General features: G+C 39.8%; 2 protein-coding genes across 2 annotated transcripts; one reads left to right on the forward strand and one right to left on the reverse strand.

Annotated features, from left to right (window-relative positions):
- Window positions 1-548: 548 nt before the first annotated feature.
- On the forward strand, window positions 549-24,690 carry LOC130844278 (olfactory receptor 1J4-like). Its single transcript, XM_057720599.1, has 2 exons — window positions 549-1,124; window positions 23,740-24,690. The coding sequence occupies exons 1-2, from the start codon at window positions 549-551 to the stop codon at window positions 24,688-24,690; spliced, it is 1,527 nt and encodes a 508-aa protein (XP_057576582.1).
- LOC130845150 (olfactory receptor 1G1-like) lies at window positions 14,890-15,834 on the reverse strand. Its single transcript, XM_057721949.1, has one exon. The coding sequence runs from the start codon at window positions 15,832-15,834 to the stop codon at window positions 14,890-14,892; it is 945 nt and encodes a 314-aa protein (XP_057577932.1).
- Window positions 24,691-24,807: the final 117 nt, after the last annotated feature.

Below are 24,807 nucleotides of genomic sequence, written 5' to 3' on the forward strand. Positions count from 1 at the left end.
TCCTGCCTCTCAGACCATCCTGAGATGAGAGGTGGTAACTGCTCCCTTATAGAGCAAGTCATCTATGTCTGTGCCCTTCAGAGGAAGAGGTTAAGCTCAGAGATGGCCTTGATTCAGGGTGTTTAGGAACACGGGAAGGGCCTTCAGAGTCCCAGTTTGTATTTATTACTTTCTTTGTGATATTATGCAAGTGACTTCATTTCCTTGAGTTTAGAAAACTCATTTGTTAATGTACGTAATAAAATTTATGAGTGGTCAACTAGATGCTGCATTGTAGGGTGCTTAGGGTTCAAGGTGGTACTCTTATTGCTTGTGAATTAGATGAACTGAGGGCCTGGAAGCCAAGGCTTGTGGACCTTAGTGAATATCTAGTAAAGATGAAAGAAACCTGGACTCTTCTTCTCAACCAGTTCCTATCACCTTGCTCTTGTACTTGAATCTCTGTCTGCTTCCTATTCCTTCCCAGGAGGACTGAATGGGGAACAATAGGCATCACGAGGGGAAGGTCCAGGGACTTGGCATGTGGACATATGTGAACTGGATGAGGGATGGTTCTTTCAAAGAGAGCTAGAAGTACCACCTTCTCTACAATTTCTGACATGTCTGTCTTCTCTCCCTTAAGAAAGCATGGTGGCAAGGACCAGAGCAACCAGTCCAGTGTCACTGAGTTCCTCCTCTTGGGTCTCTTTGAGAGACCAGAGCAGCAGCCTCTCTTATTTGGCGTCTTCCTGGCCATGTACCTGGTCACCATGCTGGGGAACCTGCTCATCATCCTGGCCGTCGGTTCTGACCCCCGCCTCCACACCCCCATGTACTTCTTCCTGGCTAACCTCTCTTTGGCTGATGCCTGCTTTTCTTCCACCACGGTCCCCAAGATGCTGGTGAACATCCAGATGCACAGTCAGACCATATCCTACGGGGCGTGTTTGGCCCAGATGCACTTGTTCATGACATTCGGGGCACTGGATGACTTCCTCTTGGGGGTGATGGCCTATGACCGCTACGTGGCCATCTGCCGGCCCCTTCACCACACCACGCTCATGAACCTTTTTGTGTGTGTGCGCCTTCTGGCAGCCTGTTGGGTTCTCACCAACTTCCCTGCCCTCTTACACACCCTGCTCATGGCTGGGCTTTCTTTCTGTGCGGGCAACACCATCCATCACTTCTTCTGTGATGTGGTCCCTCTGCTGCAGCTCTCCTGCTCAGACACCAGCACCAACCAGGTAGCCCTGTACACAATGTGCTCCGTGATACTCACTGGTCCTCTTTCCCTTATCATCCTGTCATATGTACACATCATCTCCACCATCCTCAGGGTCCCATCTGCCTCTGGCAGGCAGAAGGCCTTCTCCACCTGTGGGTCCCACCTCACTGTGGTCTTCCTGTTCTATGGCACAGCAATCGGTGTCTATCTGTACCCGCCTTCATCACACTCAGGGGGTGAGGACCGGCTTGCAGCTGTATTTTACACTGTGGTGACGCCTATGCTGAACCCCTTCATTTACAGCCTCAGGAACAAAGAAATGAAGATGGCACTGAGCAGACTTTTTGGAATTCATGCACTCTCTTCACAAGGACTTTAATCCTAAATCCATATTTTGCAGTTACACTCTGGAGAACCCATGTGCTTACGAAGAAATATTGTTCCCTACTGTATTTAGTTAGGTTTTGAGAAAAGTGATCTTGAAATTATTCTCTTAACTCCCCAGGCCCTACACTGTGTATCATCAGTGTATTTCATGAATGATATGTACTGTCTTCTTAAATGTTGAAAATATTTCCCTGATATCATGTAGGGTGATCTCAGCCAGACAGGCGCGAAGTCGATTAAAATTCATTTGTTATTCTAATGAAAGTGTGAATATTTTTATGATATGATTCAACCAGGGTTTATTAATTTTTCCCATTTTCCAGATACTGTGTCAGTCAGAGGAGATATTGATTCCATGCCCTTATGGAATTTACCTTTGCCCATGGTGTATATTTACACATATATGTGATTAACTATAATACAGGTCTAAATATGATTTATCCATAAAGCTTAATAATTATTTTATTCTGCTTTATTAACTCTCTAAAATGATTATGCCATTTAGTTCCCCAATTATAACCATCTTGGATTAGGTACTATGAGTATCACATTTTGCAGATGGGGAAACGATCACTAGTAAGTCGGAAAGGGAAGGTTGAAATGTGTTTCTTGTCTGACTCTGGAGTTCATAGCCTTACCTGCTTTAGCAGCCTGCTTCTCAATGCTAATATTTGTACCAAGAGATGGGTTCATGTTAAGCTAATATGTTTTTTAATATTACTTTTTATTGGCATATAGTTGATTTATAATGCTGTGTTACTTTCTGCTGTACAGCAAACTGAATCAGTTATACACATATCCACTCTTTTTTCTATTCTTTTCCCATATAGGCCATTACAGAGTATTGTGTAGGGTTCTCTGTGCTATACAGTAGGTCTTTTTTTTTAAACTCTTTATTGGAATATATTTGCTTTACACTCTTGTACCCGTCTTTGAGGTACACCAAAGTGAATCAGCTGCATCTACACATATATCCTCATATCCCCTCCCTCCCATGACTCCCCCCACCCTCCCCGTCCTGGTCCTGGCCCTCCAAGGCATCTCCTATGAAGTTGATCTCCTTTTTTATACAGCAACTTCCCACTAGCTGTCTAGTTTACAGCTGGTAGTGTAAATATGTCTATGTTACTCTCTCACCTCGTCCCAACTTCCCCTTCGCCCCTCACCCTAGCCCCGTGTCCTCAAGTTCATTCTCTACTTCTGTATCTCCACTCTTGCCTGTCACTGGGTTCTTCAGTACCATTTCTCCAGATTCCATATATATGTGTTAGCATACAGTATTTGTTTTTCTCTTTCTGGCTTACTTCACTCTGTATGACAGACTAGGTCTATCCACCTCATGACATATAGTTCAATTTCATTCCTTTTTATGGCTGAGTAATATTACATTGCATATATGTGCCACATCTTCTTTATCCATTCATCTGTTGAAGGGTATTTAGGTTGCTTCCATGTCCTGGCCATTGTAAATAGTGCTGCAGTGAACATTATGCTACATGTTTCTTTTTGGATTATGGTTTTCTCTGGGTATATGCCCAGTAGTGGTATTACTGGGTCATGTGGTAGTTCTATTTTTAGTTTTTAAAGGGACCTCCAAACTGTTTTCCATAGTGGTTGTACCAGCTTAAAATCCCGCCAACAGTGCACGAGAGTTCAGAACAAGTTATCAGAACAAGACATTCCTCTTTTCCAAAGAGTCTATTTATATTCTTATCTTTGTGCTTCTACTCCCATTCAAAAAACATAAGCAAGCGGACTTAGTGCTCTGCCCACTGGAGGATTTCTTCTTTCCGTGGGTCTTCAGAGTCCCTCCTGAGTGGAGTTGTATATGGCAGTATCCATCTTGGCAGTATATACCCATCCATTTTTAGCACATCACAAGGCATCATGATGGTATCTATGAACCAGGTGTTTTCATCCCTACAGGCCAGTGGTATGAGTTGAGTGAAAGGAAATTGAAGCCCAGGTAGAGGACATGGGGCTCCAGGCTGACCGTGCCCATTGCTTGTCCTCTCTGGACCTGCTTGAGCCTAATCCCAAATACAGCATTTCCATTGTATGGTGGCTTGTTGCTATGCCCTTACACCCTGGCTCAAGTCTTACGACAGGATGAAATATTATGATTTTTATTGCAAAAGCATCACTAGCTTTCCACGTACTATTTTTGATTTTTTGGTTATAATAATTTTAGCAATATCCTTGTTGGCTTCCCATCTATCTCAGCCTTAGAAACACCAGGGTGTGTCAGCCATTTTGACAGATCCCTAGAAGATCTAGCCTTGCTGCACATTTTAGTATTTGGTATTTTCATTCACATTACTTTTGATGATTAAGTGCGGCTCCCTGAGCCTCTGATACCCCAAAATAACTTTATCCTTCTTGACAACAGGGAGGCAAACTCCATGTTAGTGTTTCCTATCAATTGTGTCCTAGGGAGGAGAGACCCCAGGCAACTTTTGGGTGATTCTGTTGTCTTCCCCACCAGCGTATCCTTTATTTCTTTAATGAAGGGAGTGTCTTCTGTTCCTTCTTGGGGAATGTAGTTAGCTGATGGGTTCACAGGTCTCATATAATAAATCCATTCTAACATAGTCACAACCCTGAGATTCTGACCTCTTTCTCAATACTTTGCCAAGCTGTTCTGGCATCTGCATGCCATTTAATGTAGGCAACCATCATTTCCAAGCCTATCAATGGTCCCAGCAGTAAATGAGAATTCATTGTAGGTGCTCTTATCTCCTAACCCAGCCTTATGTTCCATAACTTCCTTGTCCAGTACCCTGAGGATCCACTTCTGTTTGGATTCCTCCAGTTACTAGTGGTATGTGTTAGTCAACTTCTGCTCCCATGTCAATGAATTAGGTAAATATCCTCATAGCTGGGGCTATGCTGAAATCTGTTCCAAGTTATTAGTCTACAGAAAATGAGGGTGGCAGGCATTTGAAGGCAAACATCATCCTGTGAGTCATTTCACCCACCTCAGAGGAGGTCTGTATCAGTTATCAAATGCTGTGTAACAAACCACCCTCAAACTTAGTGTTCAGAAAGCAACAAGAGCAATCATTTATTTAGTTTACATTTCTGCTGTTAGCAGTTTAGACTTGCTCAGCAGAGTCATCATACAACAGGCTGGCTGAGGCTTGTTCACGTGTTGCCAGTTTTCCAAGAACAGCAAGAAAACACACACTTTTCAAATCCTTGCTTGTTTCAAATTTGCTATTGTTTTATTGGTGAAAGCAAGACTTTAGGCCAATCCATATTCTAGGGGTGCAAATTTCACTTCTTTTTTTTTTTTTGGCATCATTCTTTTTTTTAAAAAAACTTTTATTGAGATACAGTTAACAGACAATAAACAGCATATATTTAGAGTGTACAATTTGGTATCCCAATCTCCCAATTCATTCCCCCCCAACCCTCCCCGCTTTCCCCACTTGGTGTCCATGTGTTTGTTCTCTACACCTGTGTGTCTATTTCCGCCTTGCATTTCCTCTTTCATAGTTGTTAGCATTTGCTTTATGTACTGAGGTGCTCCTATATTGGGTGCATAGATATTTATAATTGTTATCTCCTTTTCTTGGATGGATCCCTTGATATTTATGCAATGTCCTTTGTTGTCTCTTGTAATATTTTTTATTTTAAAGTCTATTTTATCTGTTATGAGTATTGCTGCTCTAGCTTTCTTTTGATTTTCATTTGCATGGAATATCTTTTTCCATCCCCTCACTTTCAGTCTGTATGTGTCCCTAGGTCTGAAGTGGGTCTCTTGGAGACAGCATATATATGGGTCTTGTTTTTATATCCATTCAGCCAGTCTGTGTCTTCTGGGTGGTGCATTTAGTCCATTAACATTCAAGGTAATTATCAATATGTATGTTCCTAGTACCATTTTCTGAATTGTTTTGTTGTTGTTTTTGTAGGTCCTTTTCTTCTCTTATGCTTCCCGCTTAGAGAAGTTCCTTTAGCATTTGTTGTAGGGCTGGTTTGGTGGTGCTGAATTCTCTTAGCTGTTGCTTGTCTGTAGAGCTTTTGATTTCTCTGTTGAATCTGAATGAGATCCTTGCTGGGGAGAGTATTCTTGGTTGGAGGTTCTTCCCTGTCATCACTTTAAATATATCATGCCACTCCCTTCTGGCTTGCAGAGTTTCTGCTGAGAAATCAGCTGTTAACCTGATGGGAGTTCCCTTGTATGTTATTTGTTGTTTTTCCCTTGTTGCTTTTAATAACATTTCTCTGTCTTTAATTTTTGTCAACTTGACTACTATATGTCTTGGCTTGTTTCTTCTTGGGTTTGTCCTGCCTGGGACTCTCTGCACTTCCTGCACTTGGGTAGCTATTTCCTTTCCCATGTAAGGGAATTTTTCAACTATAATCTCTTCCAATATGTTCTCAGGTCCTTTCTCTCTCTCTTCTCCTTCTGGGACACCTATAATGCAAATGTTGGTGCATTTAACATTGTCCCAGAGGTCTCTTAGGCTGTCTTCAGTTTTTTTCATTCTTTTTTCTTTATTCTTTTCCGCATCAGTGATTATCACCATGCTGTCTTCTAGGTCACTATTCGCCCTTCTGCCTCAGTTACTCTGCTATTGGTTCCTTCTAGTGTAGTTTTCATTTCCGTTATTGTGTTGCATATCTCTGTTTGTTTGCTCTTTAATTCTTCTAGGTCTTTGGTAAACTTTTCAATCTTTGCATCCAGTCTTTTTTCAAAGACCTGGATCATCTTCACTATCATTATTCTGAATTCTTTTTCTGTAAGGGTGCCTATCTCCTCTTCATTTAGTTGTTTTTCTGGGGCTGTATCCTGTCCCTTCATCTGGTACAAAGTCCTCTCTTTTTCATTTTCTCTATCTTTCTGTGGCTGTGGTTTTCAGTTCCACAAGACGAAATACTGCTGATACTGCTTGATACTGCTGTCTGCCCTCTTGTGGAGGAAGCTCTCTAGTAGCCTCCTGTGTGCTTCCTAATGAGAGGGACTGATTGTCCAAATTTCACTTCTTGATGGGAGGAGGTACAAAGTCAAATTGCAAGGATGAGGAATCAGGGAGCAAAAGAAGCTGCAATTGCTAAATCTACCATAAAACCTCTTCATGGTAATCAGGCAGTGGGTTCCTGATTAGTGAGTTCCTATTAAAGGGGAAATGGAATCCTTCTACCCCTCTATAGAATTTAAAGGATTCTGAGGATTCAAAGTACTCTGTCCAAAGGTCCTAATAATAGATTTCATGTTTCTGCCATTAGGAAGAAAGAAATTTTCCTCTACCCTTCTAAGTTCTTCTGGCTTGTCTAAGAATTAAATTGACATGAGACAGAATAGCAGGAGAAAAATCAAATAAAATTTTAATAACATGTATACACGGGAGAGATCGAGGAAAACTAAGTAACTTGTCCAAAATGGCAGAAACCCTCACCTTAAGTATCATCTTCAGTGGAAGACAAAAGAGGATGTTGGGGGTAGTAGTTTGGGATTTCAAAGGGGAGGAAGGCAATTCACCTGAAGGAGGAAAAGCAAATGTTTGGTAACCAAATGCTTTGGGGGCCATGCAGAGACAATGGGACACAAGAAATTTTAACAAGCAGACTTTGCAGGTTCCTCTCTGTCTACATACTGTAGTAATCAACGGTGATGCTCCCTTCCTGGAACAGGTCCTCTATCTACATCCTTTTAGGTAGTTAGGAGGAAGATCAAGATTCTTCCTGAGTCTTTCAGGCCTTTATGATTTTCAACTTGAAATAATCAGCAAGCCAAAGAGACATTTTGGGGCGGCAAATTTTGTTCCCCCACACTACCCTTTCCCTGTAAGAACCCTAGATTCAGGACAGGAAACCTTCTAAGGCTACGCTCCCCAAACTCTTATGATCAAGTTCTGGGTGTGATTTTCAGTACATGCTGTGCTTTGGTTTCTTTAAATACTTATGTGGAATCATTTGGCTTTCACAGCATGCCTTTAGTGGCTAGCTGTCCGAGCTATCTCTTCTTGTCCTTCTTTAGTATGTCTAGAGAAGGGAACAAAAGGAAACTAAATTGACAATCCTCAGACTTACCCTTGCCCTTTATTTTTTTAAGTGCTAAGGGTGTCGCATCACTTGATGATTTCCCCTCTGCCTCCACTTATTTCCAATCCACTACAGTGGAGAGACTTTCTGATTGTGAAGTTACACACACTAGCCATTAATACCACCCTGTTTATCATCACCAGTGTGGTCCCTGTTATCATCCAAAGAGCAAGGAATCCAATTTCAGAAGCCTGTACTAAAGATTCATCTGTTTGTTTGTTTTCTTTAGAGCCAGTTAGGTTACCAAATGTCTTAGCTTGGGTTTTCTTCAAAGCAGTTATTGAGACAAAGACTGGGATAAAGTTAGTTTATTTCAGAGATGATCCCAGCAAACACAAATGAGGGAAAATGAGCAGGGAAGAGAGAAAATCCAAGAGAAGGTTGCAATAGCGTGTGAATTATGCAGTAAGCAACTGTATACAATCCTTCTAGGGATTTCACCAGAGGTGTGGTGGCAGTTATATTTCCACTTCTATATAGTGTAGTTTTGTTCTTGCTACTTTCACACTAATTTCCCTCTTGCTACTTTTAAGAGTTTTCTCTCTTTGGTTTTCAGTAGTTTGATTATAACATGCCTGTTTTGTTTTCATTTATATTCACTCTGCTTTGATTTCACTTGACTTCTTCAATCTCTGAGTCGATGTTTGTGATTGGTTTTGGAAAACTTTCAGACACTATCACTTTGAATATTACCTCTATTCCATTATTTCTATCATATTCTTGTGAGATTTTAAATAAATACATGTGTATGTTAAACCTTTTGAGTGTTTTCGTCATGGCTTTTAGGCTGTTATTTTTTTTTCTTTCCATCTCTTTTCTCTTTATGATTCAGTTCTGAGTTTATTAATCTTATTTTCTGTGTATTCAGTTTTCTGTTAAAACACCTGAATATTGTGTTGGTAATTGGTTTATTAAGATATTATTCACATGCCATACAAGACACCCATTTAAAGTGTACAATTAAATGGTTTTAAGTGTGTTCACAGAGGTATCCAATAGTGGGTCAGTTTTAAATTGGTGTATTTTTCAGTGAATCTGTCTATTTCATCCAATTGGACAAATTTGTTCATATAAAGTTTTCCACTGCTTAGCAGTGAGAATCTTTCTTTCCTTCCTGATATAATCATTTTTCTCTCATTTTTCTTAATTATCTAGTAGCTGTTTATCAGTCTTGTTGATTTTTCAAAGAACCAACTTGTTTCTTTCAATTACCTCTCTTTCTTATCTGTACTGTATTTCACTGACTTCTGCACTTATTTATATTATTTCTTCCTTCCACTTACTTTTGGTATATCTTGTCCAGTCTTTTATAGCTTCCTGGGGTAGAATATTTTGTCACTTCATAGATGCTTTTTATTATCTTTCAATGTAAGTATTTAAAGTGATAAATTTCCCTTTAAGCATTACTTTATCTGAAGCTCATCAACTTTGATATATTGTCTTTTCCATATCTTGCAACTCAAAGTATTATCTTATCTCCCTGGTGATTTTTTTTTTGACTCGGTTTTTTTTTTTTAAGAACTTCTATTGAGATACAGTTAACATACAATAAACTGCATATATTTAGAGTGTACAATTTGGTATTTTTTTTCTTTTAATTTCTAGTAATGTATATATGGCAATCCCAATCTCCCAATTCACTCCCCCCAACCCTCCCAACTTTCCCCACTTTGTGTCCATATGTTTGTTCTCTACATCTATATCTCTATTTCTGCCTTGCAAACCGGTTGACTTGTACCGTTTTTGTACATTCCGCATATATGTGTTCATGTACGATATTTGTTTTTCTCTTTCTGACTCACTTCACTCTGTATGACAGTCTCTGTGTCCATCTATGTCTCTACAAATGTCCCAGTTTCATGGCTTTTTATAGCTGAGTAATATTCCATTGAATATACATACCACATCTTTTTTATCCATTCATCTGTTGATGGACATTTAGGTTGCTTCCATGTCCTGGCTATTGTAAATAGTGCTGCAATGAACATTGGAGTGTATGTGTCTTTGAATTATGGCGTTCTCTGGGTATAAGCCCAGTAGTGGAATTGCTGGGTCATATGGTAACTCTATTTTTAGTTTTGCAAGGAACCTCTATACTGTTCTCCATAGTGGCTGTATCAATTTACATTCCCACCAACAGTGCAAGAGGATTCCCTTTTCTCCACACACTCTGCAGCACTTACTGTTTGCAGATTTTCTGATGATGCCCTTTCTCACAGGTGTGAGGTGATACCTCATTGCAGTTTTGATTTGCATTTCTCTAATAATTAGTGATGTTGAGCAGCTTTTCAGGTGCCTCTTGGCCACCCATATGTCTTCTTTGGAGAAATGCCTGTTTAGGTCTTCTGCTCATTTTTTGATTGGGTTGTTTGTTTTTTTGATATTGAGCTAGATGAACTGTTTGTTTATTTTGGAGATTAATTATTTGTCTGTTGATTCGTTTGCAAATATCTTCTCCCATTCTGAAGGTTGTCTTTTCGTCCTGCTTATAGTTTCATTTGTTGTACAGAAGCTTTTGTTTCATTAGGTCCCACTTATTTATTTTTGTTTTTATTTCCATTACTCTAGGTGGTGGATCAAAAAAGATCTCGCTGTGATTTATGTCGAAGAGTATTCTTCCTATGTTTTCCTCTAGGAGTTTTATAGGGTCTGGCCTTAATCCATTTTGAGTATATTTTTGTGTGTGGTGTTAGGAAGTGCTCTAATTTCATTCTTGTACGTGTAGCTGTCCAGTTTTCCCAGCACCACTTATTGAAGAGGCTGCCTTTTCTCCATTGTATATCCTTGCCTCCTTTGTCATAGATTAGTTGACCATAGTTTATCTCTAGGCTTTCTATCCTGTTCCACTGATGTATATTTCTGTTTTTGTGCCAGTACCATACTGTCTTGATCACTGTAGCCTTGTAGTATAGTTTGAAGTCAGGAAGCCTGATTCTGCCAACTCCATCTTTCCTTCTCAAGATTGTTTTGGCTATTTGGGGTCTTTTGCGTTTCCATACCAATCATAAAATTTCTTGTTCTTGTTCTGTAAAAAATGCCATTGGTAATTTGATCGGGATTGCATTGAATCTATAAATTGCTTTGGGTAGTATAGTCATTTTTACAATGCTGATTCCTCCAATCCAAGAACTTGGTATATCTCTCCAACTGTTTGTGTTGTCTTTGATTTCTTTCATTCGTTTCTTATACTTTTCTGTATTACAGGTCTTTTACCTCCTGGTAAAAGGTTTATTCCTGGGTATTGATTCATGGGTTTTTAGAAGTATGATGTTTAATATCCAAATATTTATGGCTTTTCTACATATTTTATTTTTATTTGTTTTTTACTTTTCTATTTTTAATTTTTTTTACTTGATTATGAAATAATTTTAGACTTGCAAAATATTGCAAAAATAGTAAAAAGCATTCTTATATACCTTATAACCAGCTTTCCCAATTACTACAGTGCAATTATCAAAATCAAGGAATTAATATAGATAAAATTCTATTTTTTAAATGAATTTATTTATTATTTATTTTATTTGTTGATCGGCTGTGTTGGTTCTTCGTTGCTGCACACAGGCTTTCTCTAGTTGCAGTGAGTGGGGTCTACTCTTCATTGTAATGTACGGGTTCCCCATTGAGGTGGCTTCTCTTGTTGTGAAGCACGGGCTCTAGGTTCGTTGGCTTCAGTAGTTTCAGCACAGGGGCTCAGTATTTGTGGCTCACGGGCTCTAGAGCACAGGCTCAATAGCTGTGGCACACAGGCTTAGTTGCTTCATGGAATGTGGGATCTTCCTGGAGCAGGGCTCAACCCCATGTCCCCTGCATTGGCCGGAAGATTCTTAACCACTGTGCCACCTAGGAAGTCCCTAAAATTCTATTAAATAATCAGCAGACCTCATTCAAATTTTGTTACTTGTCCCAGTAATGTCCTTTTTCAGGTAGGATCCAATCCAGGCTCATACATTACCTTTCACTGTTAAAATTTCCTTTAATTTTGTATACTTTTGTTTTCATGACCTTGACACCTTTCAAGAGCACTAGACAGTTATTTTGTAGAATGTTCCTCATTTGGAGCTGTCAGAGGTTTCCTCATGGTTGAACTGAGATGATACCACTTTGACATCTCACAAAAGTGAAATTGAACCCTTCTTATCACATCATCTCAGGAAGTGAATGGTGTTGGTATGTTTTGGTCTATTGGTTGAAGTGCTGTTTGTCTTTATCTGTGATATACATTGCAAATATCTTTTTTAGTTTGTCAATTGTCTTTTACTTTGTTTACAGAGTTTCTTTGCCATGAAAATTTTGTTTTTATATGATCAAATATATCAAATTTTTATTGCCTCTTGATTTTGAATGAAAGTTGTTCTGAATAACGACATTAAAGAGGAATTTACCTTGTTTTCTCCTAGTACTTGTATGCCAAATGGCGATTCATTTGTTGCAGGACATTTATTAAACAGTGCATCTTTGTACGAGAATTGAAGTTCTATGTTTATCATATTCTAATTTTTTTTGAGTATTCTGTTCTATTCTGTTCTATTCACTTGTCTATTTGTTTATTCATTCACCAGCTCCACACTCTTTAAATTATGACATTTAAGATACACTCTCTATCCTCAAATAGCTAAGCATATGGACCCCAAACATCTAAATGTTAACAGCTATTTACAATAGTTTTGTAGAGAAGGTTGCCAAGGCCTGTGGGTACATAAAGGAATGAATTAATAATTCTCTCCTAGGTGCATGAATCCAGAACAACTTCACTCAGAAGGAAACATTTGTAATGGGTCTTGAAGTGAGGGTAGGTCATTGCAAAATGGAAAATAGCAGAAGGTTTTCAAGGCAGGGGGAGTAGAATATGAAAAGATAGAGAATAATGTCAAGAGAGGAGAATGAGAATCTATTGCTCTATAGGCGAGAACATGAGAGTCTAATGTTCCTGAACTCAGAGTCTACAACCATTTTCTTGATGTCAATTTGACAATGTATGTGGACTGGAAACTGCCACTGAAAATGGTCCCTGGCCATTAATTCATTGGTTAGTGCGTGCTTATGATTCAACTGATCCTCAAACACTAGAAAGCAAGAAAGGGTGGTGAAATCAACATTTGTCTAGACTTTGGGCAGCAAGAAAAGTCAGGGATTTGCTGCTGCTATGGTAACACTAATTGGCATCACTAGAAGTCATGGAGAGTAGCAGAGAATTGCAATTGTATGCACCATTCAAGGAGAAGGTGGACCAGGGTCATGATAGAGCCTTAGTATTGAGACGTATCCTCAATATCTTTTTAAATTTCAAGGGGAACTTCTCTTGTGGTCCAGGGGGTACCATTTTGTTCTCCCAATGCAGGGGGTTTGGGTTTGATTCTTGGTCAGAGAACTAGATCCCACATACATGCCACAACTAAGAAGCCTGCGTGCCCCACAACTAAGAAACCCACAGGCTGCAACTAAGACCTGGTGCAGCCTAAATTAAAACAACAACAGCAAAAACAAAAAACCTTGGAGGCAATTTCCTGGTACCAGAGATTCATTCTCTGGTAAGTTTAGGATGGACATGTCACCTTGTGCAATTAAAATGGCAAATGTCAAGGTTCTCTCTGAGAGGAGGTGCAAGGGAAGAGAGGGGAAGGGAGGGGTCAGGAGGGAGAGAAGAAAAGAGAAAGAAAAGAAGAGAAAATTCAATATTGTTTGTGTTTTAAGCAGAATTTGCAGATTATAGTGTATGTAGGAGACACTGTGTTAAGCATTTTATATGTTATTTATATGAATTCTCACAGCAGCCTTAGAAGATAGTGACTATAGTTACTATTCACGTGTTTATATTTGGAACCTGACACTCAGGGATGTTGAGAACTTGCTGAGAGTCACACAGGCAGTGAATGGTAAATCTAATACATAAACCTAAGTATTTTGGACTCTAATGTTAACGTTTTACTTTTATTTAAAAAACTATTTTAAAAATCTGAGTTTATCAGTGAGATCTCAGTAGAGTCTCATTTATGTAGGGAAGAAATACAGAGTGCAGTGCAGGTTCCAAACTTTCTCCTACATTTTCTTATAAAGCCCTCTGCAGATTGTTAGGATATATCCTCAGCAGCATCCCTAGGGGAGATGCAATAATGACACTGATACAATTATATTTTAAAACAGATCTAAACATAGACTGTTGAAGAATGATGGTTCAGTAAAAGAAACTTGATGAGAGTCCCAAACAGTGTGGTTCAAGTCCCCTTCTCACTGATCATGTGGCTTGATTCACAAGTCATTTCAGGGTATCTAAGTAAGGACAGGACTTAAGCTCAAGCGGAAGGTGTGCTCCCTCAGGGAGATAGAATCTCTGAGGCTGTCTGTACTCTCATTCTCTAGCTTCTTATTTGCTTTACTTGGTTTGTTTGTATTAGGAGAAGTTGTTGATTGAAACTGTGTATGTGAACAGTGTGAGGGAAGCAAAAAAGAGAGAAAACTAGTAATTGAGAAGAATATGTGAATTTCATGTCCATTTAAGCATTAAGTGTATGCATTTGGGAATCAGGTACCTGGGTTCAAATTCGGGCTCTGCCACTTATTAGCTGTGAAACTTCAGGTAAATAATTTAACCTGTTGGAGCCTTTGCTGTCTCTTCTGTACAATGAAAATATTTACCTCAAAGGCATATGTTGTATATTGCTGAAAACAATGAAGATCTAAATAAATTTACACCATGCGGAGTACTGTGGAATTGACAAGTACAACTACTATATTTAAAACAGATAACCAAGAAGGACTTATTACATAGCACAGGGAACTCTACTCATTGTTCTGTAATAACCTAAATGGGAAAAGAAATTGAAAAAGATTAGATATATGTATAGGTATAACAGAATCCCTTCACTGTACACCTGAAACTAACACAGCATTGTAAATCAGCTATACTCCAATATAAAATAAAAAATTTTAAAAAACTCAAGTGACAATACACATAATAATAAACTTTCCTGGGAGTTTACTATAACATAAATAAATAAATAAATAAATAAATAAATAAATAAATTTACATATATGTATATTATTTTCTTCTAACCCTTCCAGAAACCCTGCACGATAGAGAATATTTTATTACGTCCTTTTGTGAGTGAGGAAACTGTGGCTCAAGGAGGTTATTTAATTTGCCCTGGGTTGGAAAGCTAGCAAGTGGCAGATGCAGGATTTGGATGGAGGCACCAAGATAACCCTATAAGTTGATTTCCCCTGAATTCCCCCAAATGATGTCTTTGGCCTCATGGAAATTGCAGTGTCCTTCTGCTCAGGAGTCTCCCCAAGGCATTCTTCATGTCTTTGTTCCTCAGGCTGTAGATGAATGGGTTCAGCATGGGGGTCACCACAGCATACATCACTGCTGCAATCCTGTCCTTGCTGGCTGAATCAGCGGAGGAGGGAATGAAATACACCCCGATAGCTGACACATAGAACAAGCAAATTGCCGAGAGGTGGGAGCCACAGGTGGAGAACGCCTTCCACTTCCCGCTCGCTGATGGGATTCGCACAATGGCAGCCGCAATGCGGGCATAGGAAATGATGATCAGCAAGGGGATCAAGACGGTTAGTGCCCCTCCCCAGTATGTCAGCACACATCGGTTGGCATAAGTATCAGAACAAGAGAGCTTCAACAGGGGGAGAAGTTCACAAAAGAAGTGGGGGATGATGTTGTCAGTGCAGAAGGATAACTGAGACAAGAGAATGGTGTGGGTTAGGGAGTATGCCTGGGAGAGGATTAGGGACATGACCACTAGCAGGATACAGCATCTGGGACTCATGACCAAGCTGTAGTGAAGGGGGTAGCAGATAGCCACAAGCCGGTCATATGCCATCACCACCAGGAGGAGAACATCTAGACCGATGAACCACAGGAAGAAGTAGACCTGAGACAGGCATCCAGCATAGGTGATGTTGCGCCTGTGAGCCTGGATGCTCACCAGCATCCTGGGGACCGTGGTGGATGATAAATCCAGGTCAGTGAGGGAGAAGCTGGCCAGGAAGAAGTACATGGGGGTGTGGAGTTGTGGATCAGAGCCAATGGCCAGGCTGATGGCAGTGTTCCCCACCACGGTGACCAGGTACACACTCAGGAAGATGCCAAAGAGGAGAGGTTGCTGTTCTTGCTGCTCAGACAGGCCCAGGAGGAGGAATTCAGAGACATTGAATGTGTGGTTTCCTGGTTTCATCTCACTGGTGTTAACTAAGGAATAAAATGAAGGATGATGCTTCCAAAACATTTTTTCCCTAATATTGTCTAGATGGAAACACAAGCATAAAATTAAGAAAGATTTGGAATATTGATGGCTGTGTATTATCTCATTTAAACCTAAAGAGATCTATGAGATTATTATTATTATACCCACTTTCTTGATGAAGGAACTGAGTCACTTCTAAAGAGACAAAAGTAAAGTTTAAATCTGACAGTTCTGACTCTAGAGTTTGTGATCTTCACCTCCTTACAATCTGCCTGTGACTAGGCACCCAGAACTAATTCATTTATACATCCACCTATTCAGCGAGTACTTACTATGTCAGTTCCTGCTCTAATTACCAGAGAAACAATGGATAATACACTAGTCAGAGGAATCATGTAAGAAACACTTACATAAACAAGCAAATAAATATTAGAATGAAAACAAAATATAGCGATCACTAGCAGATTGCTTTAAATTTTGTGGTTAGCAAAGAACTCACTATGAAGGAATGGATAAGAAGGAGCAGGCCAAGTGAAGAACTGGGGGGGAGAGTGTGTGCAGGAATTGTAAACATGGCATGAGCACATGTATTTGGAGGAGCAGAAAGAAGGCGACTGTGGCTCAAACATGGTAGACAAAGGAGAGGGGTAGGACAGGTGGGGAGGCGTAGGCAGGGGCAGTGTGCTGTGGATGTAGATTTCTAGTACTGTCAGAGACCTACGGGTGCAGGTGGATGTGTACGCAGCGGACAATCATGATCTGATTGATGGTGTGGAAAGATCACTCTGCTACTGTGGAGAGAAGGACTGTTGGGGCCAGAATGCCTATATAATGTAAGGAGGCCAATAAGAAAGAACACATATGGGACCCAGGGTAGAGAGACAGAGTGAAGAGGATGGACTTGGGTGATGACTTAGAGTTTAGCAACTTGCCCAAGAAACCACAAATGGTAGATCAGGGCTCTAGAGTAAAAGGCTTTTCACTCCTCCAGCCGCCCTCTTAGAGGTACATATAGTAAAATTCTCTCAAATAAACAAGAAAGAATTAAGGTGATTTCTTTTATCAAGGGAGTCCATTTAAAAATTATATAGCTTAAAATACCTGAGAAATGATCTCTAGAGTATTTCTCAAATGACAGAATACCTGGAATGTTCTGGAAACATCAATGGGAAAAGGAATGCCTGTGATATGGATAACTCTGAATTATTCCCAGAACGGGAAGAATGAAAAAGGCAAAGGCTTCAGGGACCATTTGCAGGACTGTAGGTATAAAAATCATTTATGATGTGTTTACTATGTGCCAATGACCTCTATCTTTTAATTCATACAACCTATATGCCATGTATCATTACATTTTCAGATCAGGAAAGCTCAGAGAGGCTAACTGATCAGCTTAAAATCACACAGCTAATAATAATAAAACAGCAAAAAAAAAAAAAAAAAAGATCACACAGCTAAGAAGGGGATAAGTCAGCACAAACTAAGATCTCTCTTCAACCAGACCTGGAAGTTAGTCCATCATACAATGCTACCTCCTAAGGCAGGCCTTTATTTTCTCATAGGTACTATAGATATTTGTCACCTACTTTGGGAATGTAACCATGTGGAGTAGATCCATCCTTTAGAATGCTTCCACAATGGGTCTAGGGAGCTATGTGTGTAATTTTTCATCTATTTAAATGTTTACTGATTGCCTGCGTTACATCAGGAAGGCCTCTGGGCACAAGATATTTAAAGTTGATCAAAACAGGCACAATCTCTGCACTTACAGGAGAGACTGACAACAAACAAATAAGCAAGTAAGTACATAGTCAGAAACTCTGGTTAGTATGAAAAGGAGAGATATAGTGGTAACACTGAGAATGTATAATTGGAGAATCTAATTTAGATAAGAGTTCAGGGAAAACTTCTTTGAAAAAGTTAGATACAATGTGGCACCTGAAGTAGCCACTAGCTACATCAGGAGTAGAAGAAAGAAGAGTAAGGGTGAGAACTTTCCAGCATATGTGAAGGTCTGGAGGACGGAAGGGGCCTGGTCGGTAGAGGAAGACCAGTGTGGCTGGAAGACAGTGAGCAGACAGTGAGCTGCACGGAACATGACTCAGGTTCTCTGGACACAGGTGATTGAACCATGGAGTCGGATGAGTCAAACTGTCAGGTGAGCTGTCTTTTCAAAACTCGGAGTTAGTGATATGGAGAGCTGAGCCATTAGTTTTGGGCTCTGAAGAGGTAAGTTCCTGTAGAGTGAAGATAAGAGGTAGCATTCTGGCCGGGAGCCATGCAGAAACCTTTGTTACAGAGGAACAGAAACAGAGATATATCTGCAGAGAGATTGTTGGAACAAACTTGGAGAAAAGAGCAGTCAAGAGGTGCAGCGTTCCAGAAAGATACAGGGTAGCTTCTTTCTGATGTTCCAGTTTAATGTCATTCTCTTGAGTCTTTCTTGTCCCCTCCCCACCCCACTACCCACCAAGAGGCAGAATGACTTAGTGCTCAAGAGTGTAGACTCTGGGTAAAACAGACCTGAGCATCAACCCTGTCTCTGTCATCTGTGAGCTATGGGTAAATTACAAAATATCTCAAAGATCACAGCAACAACAATAGCAAGAATAACACATATTGACTTATCCTGCCAGACATTGTGCTAAAAGTATTTTATTTCTGTCACTGTATTTTCACTATCTTATTAGATTAACTCTCTGTTTTTCACATAGGGAAAGCTGATGTGTAAAGAGGTGAAGCTACTTGTCCCTGTTGAGGCAGCGGGTAAGCAGTGAAACCCAGACTTGAACTTTGGTCTATCTGATTCAGCACTTACCAAGCTGATCTCAACGAACCTCAGATGTTACTCAGCAGTGGGGTTCTGCACTCTACATGCTTTCTCCTTGGACAATGGCAAAGTCATGTCACAGCCCCATCTGGAGACTCGGCCTCTTCTTGGATGATTGAAATAAAACCCGGTGTTGTAGGCAACTGTGGGGTAGATTTCTGCAGTCACAATAAGTGGATGGAACTGGGAGGGCCTGAGGGGACTCATGCTGGAAATATTTTCCAGGTTTGGAGGCCCCAGAGATCTCATTAGTGGGAACAGAGGCTAATTGTCTCTGGATCTCGAAAGCTAAGAGGGGCACAGCTGTTTCCAAGTGGGATTCCTGTTCTACTTGCAGACTCTCAGAGAGTGTTCCTCTCATCCATCCCCTCGGGAGGCACTGCTCTGGGCTTGCTACTATTGCCCTATTGTTTTACATCTGTGACTCAGAGGGAAGAACTTGGGTGAAAGGTCCAGGCATCATCTAGTTCCTCATTTGGACTTGACACGGTCATAGCCCACTTATCTTGACCAATATTCTAAGCCTTCTGTGTGGTATTCTCCTCATCAAGTGCAATTAGGATGGCTTTTGAGGAACAGAACTTCTTCAATTTAATGTAGATCACTTCATCAGTTTTGTCGGATTTATTTTGTTCGCCAAATTTGTTTATTTTGTTTGCGAGACTTGTCAATGTTTAGTGTATATTTGATTTACTTATTCTCATTCTGTTTAGAATTCCATCACATAAATATACCACAATTTTTAATCCATTATGATGTACGAGGGTGAGTCAAGAATTGTCCGCACTCTGGCTGTAGAATTTATTTTAATTAAGTTTTAGAAAAGACAAATACATCATTTTGGGACATAATCTCCTTGCTTTTCAATACACTTTGTGCATCTGTCAACAAGCTTTGTATTCCCTCATTAAAAAATGTTTTTGGGGAAAGCGGAAGCTGTGACAAAGTGAGAGAGTAGCACTGACATATATACGAGTATTACTGCCGGCAATGTATGAGAGTTCTAATTTCTAACATCCTCGCTACCACTAGGTACTGCCAGTCATCTGAATTTCAGCCATTCTAATGGGTCTGTTGTACTATCTCATTGTGGTTTTCATTTCTATTTATCTAATGACTAATGATGTTGAGTGTCTTTTTATGTGCTGATTTGCTATATATTTTCTTGGTGAAATATCTGTTCAAATCTTTTGCACATACTTTTTCAAGTAATCGGATTGCTTGTCTTCTGTATATATTCTGGATTCAAGTCTCTATCAGAAATATGTTTTGCAAATATTTTCTGCCAATCTGAAGCTTGTCTTTATATGTTATTAAGAGTTTCTTTTGAAGAGCAGATGCATTTTATTTTTATTAAGCCCAAATTATATTTTTTTCCTTTATAGTTCATGACTTTTGTGCCCTATTTAAGAAAATGTCACCTACCCCATGTTTACCAAGATTTTGTTCAAGGTTTTCTTCAAAATAGTTTTATACTTATAGTTCCTGCACTTTTGACCCATATCAAGTTATGTTTTGCATGTGGTGCAGCACGAGTCTATGTTCATTTAAGACATATTGTTATTGAATCATCCTGACACCATTTATTGAAACAATATCCTTGACACATTAAATTGCCTTGGTGCATTTGTAAAATGTTAAGTGACCTTATATGTATTGATCTATTTCAAAATTATTCACTCTTCCATTGATCTATATTCCTATACTCATGCAATTATTGTTATTTTCATTGCTATGGATTTACAAAAAGTTTTGAAATTAGGTAAAGTCTTTAAGTTGTTTTGGCTATTTTGTTTCTCTCTCACTTCTATATAAAATTAAGTACACGGCTGATATTTTGACTTTGGTTGCATTGATCTATAGATCAATTGGGGGGAGAACTGGCTCTATAATAATACTGTCATCCAATTTATGTGCAAGGTATATCTCTGTTTTTTTCCATCCTCTTTAATTTCACCTGTGAGTGTTTTGTGGGTTTTTTTTTTTTTTAATGTACTGGTATTGCAAGTGTTTTGGTAAATTTCTCCATGTGTATTTTTTTACCTTTTATACTATTATCAATAGTATATTAAAATTTTCAATTCTCAATGCTCACTGCTAAGATATAGAAGTACCATTGATTTTTGGATTTTGTTTATTAACTTTGTATCCTGCTGCAATTGCTAAATTCACTTAGTTCAAATAGACTTTGGGGGAGATTTTCTTGCTTCTTTTTCCTCTTTTTCTGCTTTCTTTTAGATTAATTTAGTTCGTATTACTTATTTTATCTGTTATTGGCTTGTTAGGTACTTGTTTGTTTGTTTGTTTGTTTGTTTGTTTTGAGCCTCAGGTTTTTAGACTCGCTTTTCATCTTGTCTTTGTGTGTATGTCTGTGCTATGAAAAATGCAATAAGTCCAACAACTTTATATGTAAACATAAGGCTAAATAGTATGTAACCAGCATCTGGAGTGAATTTAAGGCTGTGGTGATGTCCCCAACTCTAGTCTGTTCGGGGCGTAAAGATGGAAATCAAAATTTTTTGAAGAATTTTGATATTTGATACATGCCTAGAATATTACTATAGCAACTTTCTTTTATTATTCATTTATTTGATTCCATAAGCTCTGAGGTAGGCAATCCCTTAGGTGAATGAAGACAATCTGGCTCTGTTGCCTCTCTTTCCATGGGGTTCAGCTTGGGCTTCCATTCTTCATGTGTTTTCCTGGGCATTTTCGAAGTTAGATTCTTCTCTTTTCAAAGGAGCGAACCGCAGGCACTGGGGAACCAAGACAATGGAGCCCATTAAAACATGCTTTGGAGATATTACAGTAACCTTGATCGCACAACTAACTAAAGAGGTTTCAAGGCATAGTGTAATCTTTAATAAAGTCTTACAGTGAATCTTTGTGTTAATTCAATAAGAGATCAACTAAAACTTAAAAATTTTAAGTAGATTGATGTATTGATGTGTACATTCTATGTATTGATATGCATAGAAGGGGAAATGCAAATATTATAATATAGTAATAATAAATTATTATAGAAAAGGAAAGCTATAAAATGCCATATAAAATAAATCCCACTTATGTAAACATAAAATCTTATGAGTAAGAACCATTTTAGAAGGATTAAAATGAATAATGGAAGGGTGAAGTACTTTGAATTTATCCTTTGTTTTCATGTCTATGTTATTTGGATTTTCATCATGAAGCAGAATTAATTTTAAAAGCAGCAAATCAAAAAAGAAAGTCAACTGTGGAGAAAAATACCTTTTCACAATCCAAGCTATGTCTTAACTAAGGGAAGCATTAATCTGGTAGGAAGGGTCTGTAAGGAGATCTTTCCACATCCCCTTTTGGGCTCACACTCAATGGGGCATCACCCTGGTGTTCTTCCTCAGGAGGCTGTTTCCTCAAAGTCTGCCCTTAGAACCATCTGCCTTAGAATTACCTGACTCCAGACCTCATGAATGAGCATCACTGGAAGTGGAGCTGGGATCTGAATTTTTAACAAGCTCCCCAGGTGATTCTGTGGACATCAAAGTTTAGGGTCCACTGCCTGAGGGCATCTGTCCTGAAGGGAGCAATTAATACATGTTTAATGCATGTCTCTAACCAAGAGCTTTGTGCCCTGTCCCCTTGGGTCCCCTCCCTGGTGGGTGGAGCATAGTCTTCACATCTCCATTTCTGAAGCTGGTGAATTGAGGGGTAAGCTCCAGGCTCATGAGTTTTCTCTCTGATGCTGGTGAGAGATTCAGGACCACAGAATTTGTGGGCTAAATGTGGTCTCCAGGTGTCCTTTAGAAAAGGTGAGAAACCAGTCCATACTCCTGGCAGCTAGGTCACTTGAGCATAAAGTTCAGAGCAGAACTGGGTATCCTTCACCAACAGCAAGTGTGTGTGTGTGTGTGTGTGTGTGTGTACATAGGTGCTCCACACTTCTCTGTGTTCTTGCTTAAGTCACTCTTATTAATAGTTCCTAAAGATGGGGGAGGAGACATATCTGGCTTCTCTCTTTGACATCGCTTGAAACAACTCTTTTCATTCTGGATTGAGGATGTTCATGGAGTCATGAGAGCTTGTTGAAGCAGGAGGAGATTGGAGAATGATAAATATAAGTAGTAGTAAAAATACATATAACTGCCAGTGAAATTTTTACTCTGTAAAGCAGTAGTATTGCAAGACTGAGCTCTAAGACACTCAGAGTTCAATCAACAGATATGTTTCTTTTTTACTTCAACATTTATACATAATGGAAACTTTTTAAATTTATTTTTAAAATTAATTAATTAACTTATTTGTTGGCTATGTCAGGTCTTCATTGCTGCATGTGGGCTTTCTCTAGTTGCAGTGAGTGGGGGCTACACTTCGGTGTGGTGTATGGGCTTCTCAGTGCACTGGCTTCTCTTGTTGCCAATCATGGGCTCTAGGCACTTGGGCTTCAGTAGCTATGCCACATGGGCTCAGTGGTTGTGGCTCACGGACTTAGTTGCTCCACAGTATGTGGGATCTTCCCGGACCAGGGATGGAACCCGTGTCCCCTGCATTGGCAGGCAGATTCTTAGTCACTGTGCCACCAGGGAAGTCCCTTGGTTATTTATTTTTGATCCACTTTCTTTTGAGTATTTGTTGTTGAAACTTCCTCCCTATGCTTTACTTATTAATGGATATTGAAGTCATATTTCAAAAATTCAATATGTCTCAACTTGACGTTCAAACTTTCTGATTGTTTACAAACATACAGACACAAAACAGAAATTAAGGAGATTTTAACTTAATATCCCTCTAATGTGTCTTTCTTTTCACTGACTAGACACAGCTGCAAATTATGACAGAGGCTACCTCTCCCCTAGATAATGGAAAAATACCACTGAGTCAGTTTCTCTTCTGTATCAAACTCTCGTTTGGCTATTCTCTCATTTTATATGATAATACCATACACTTTAAAGGATTCTTGCATGAACAGGGCAGTGAAGTCAGACATTGGCATGTTCACCAGCAGAAAGGACTCTTTTTTTTATCTGCTGCTGTAAATCAAAATGTGTTAGTTTCTGCTTCTTTCACTGTCCTTTCATCCCAGCAGACAGGAGAGAAACATGAGGAGGGAGAACCAGAGCAGCGTGTCCCACTTCCTCCTCCTGGGGCTCCCCATCCCGCCAGAGCAGCAGGGTGTGTTCTTCGCCCTGTTCCTGGGCATGTACCTGACCACGGTGCTGGGCAACCTGCTCATCCTCCTGCTCATCAGGCTGGACTCTCGCCTCCACACCCCCATGTACTTCTTCCTCAGCCACCTGGCCCTCACTGACGTCTCCTTCTCATCTGTTACTGTCCCTAAGATGCTAATGAGCATGCAGACCCAGGACCAATCTATCCCCCATGCAGGGTGCATAGCACAGATGTACTATTTTATATTTTTTACTGATCTGGACAATTTCCTGCTCACCTCAATGGCCTATGATCGGTATGTGGCCATCTGTCACCCTCTCCACTACCCCACCATCATGAGACAGGGACTGTGTACCTTACTAGTAACTGTATCTTGGATTCTCTCCTGTGCCAATGCCCTGTGTCACACCCTGCTCCTGGCCCAGCTGTCTTTTTGTGCTGACAACACCATCCCCCATTTCTTCTGTGACCTTGGTGCCCTGCTCAAGCTCTCCTGCTCAGACACTTCCCTCAATGAGCTGGCCATTTTCACAGTAGGAGTTGCAGTTATTACTCTCCCACTAATGTGCATTCTGATCTCATATGGCCGCATTGGGGCCACCATCCTGAAGGTTCCATCCACCAAGGGGATCTGCAAAGCCTTATCCACATGTGGCTCCCACCTCTCTGTGGTATCTCTGTATTATGGAACAGTTATTGGGCTGTATTTTTTCCCCTCATCCAGCACCTCCAGTGACCAGAATGTAATTGCCTCTGTGATGTACACAGTGGTCACACCCTTGCTGAACCCTTTCATTTATAGCCTAAGGAACAGGGACATGAAGGGGGCCTTGGAGAAGCTCTTCCACAGGGCAAAAGTCTTGTCTCAATGACATATGCTCATCTTTATAACAGTCACAGGTGTTCACAAAACCCCAGATCCTACATCCCTAATCTTGAGCCCAGCATGGAATAAACACTCAGTAAATATTTGGTAACTTGCATTCCAT

The sequence above is a fragment of the Hippopotamus amphibius genome, chromosome 2 (assembly GCF_030028045.1).
Source record: "Hippopotamus amphibius kiboko isolate mHipAmp2 chromosome 2, mHipAmp2.hap2, whole genome shotgun sequence".
NCBI lineage: Eukaryota > Metazoa > Chordata > Mammalia > Artiodactyla > Hippopotamidae > Hippopotamus > Hippopotamus amphibius.

Coding starts and splice junctions, on each gene's coding strand:
- LOC130844278 (XM_057720599.1), top strand. CDS start 549: ATGGTTCTTTCAAAGAGAGCTAGAAGTACCACCTTCTCTACAATTTCT. Junction 1,125..23,739: donor TCTTACACACCCTGCTCATG/GCTGGGCTTTCT, acceptor CCCAGCAGACAG/GAGAGAAACATGAGGAGGGA.
- LOC130845150 (XM_057721949.1), bottom strand. CDS start 15,834: ATGAAACCAGGAAACCACACATTCAATGTCTCTGAATTCCTCCTCCTG.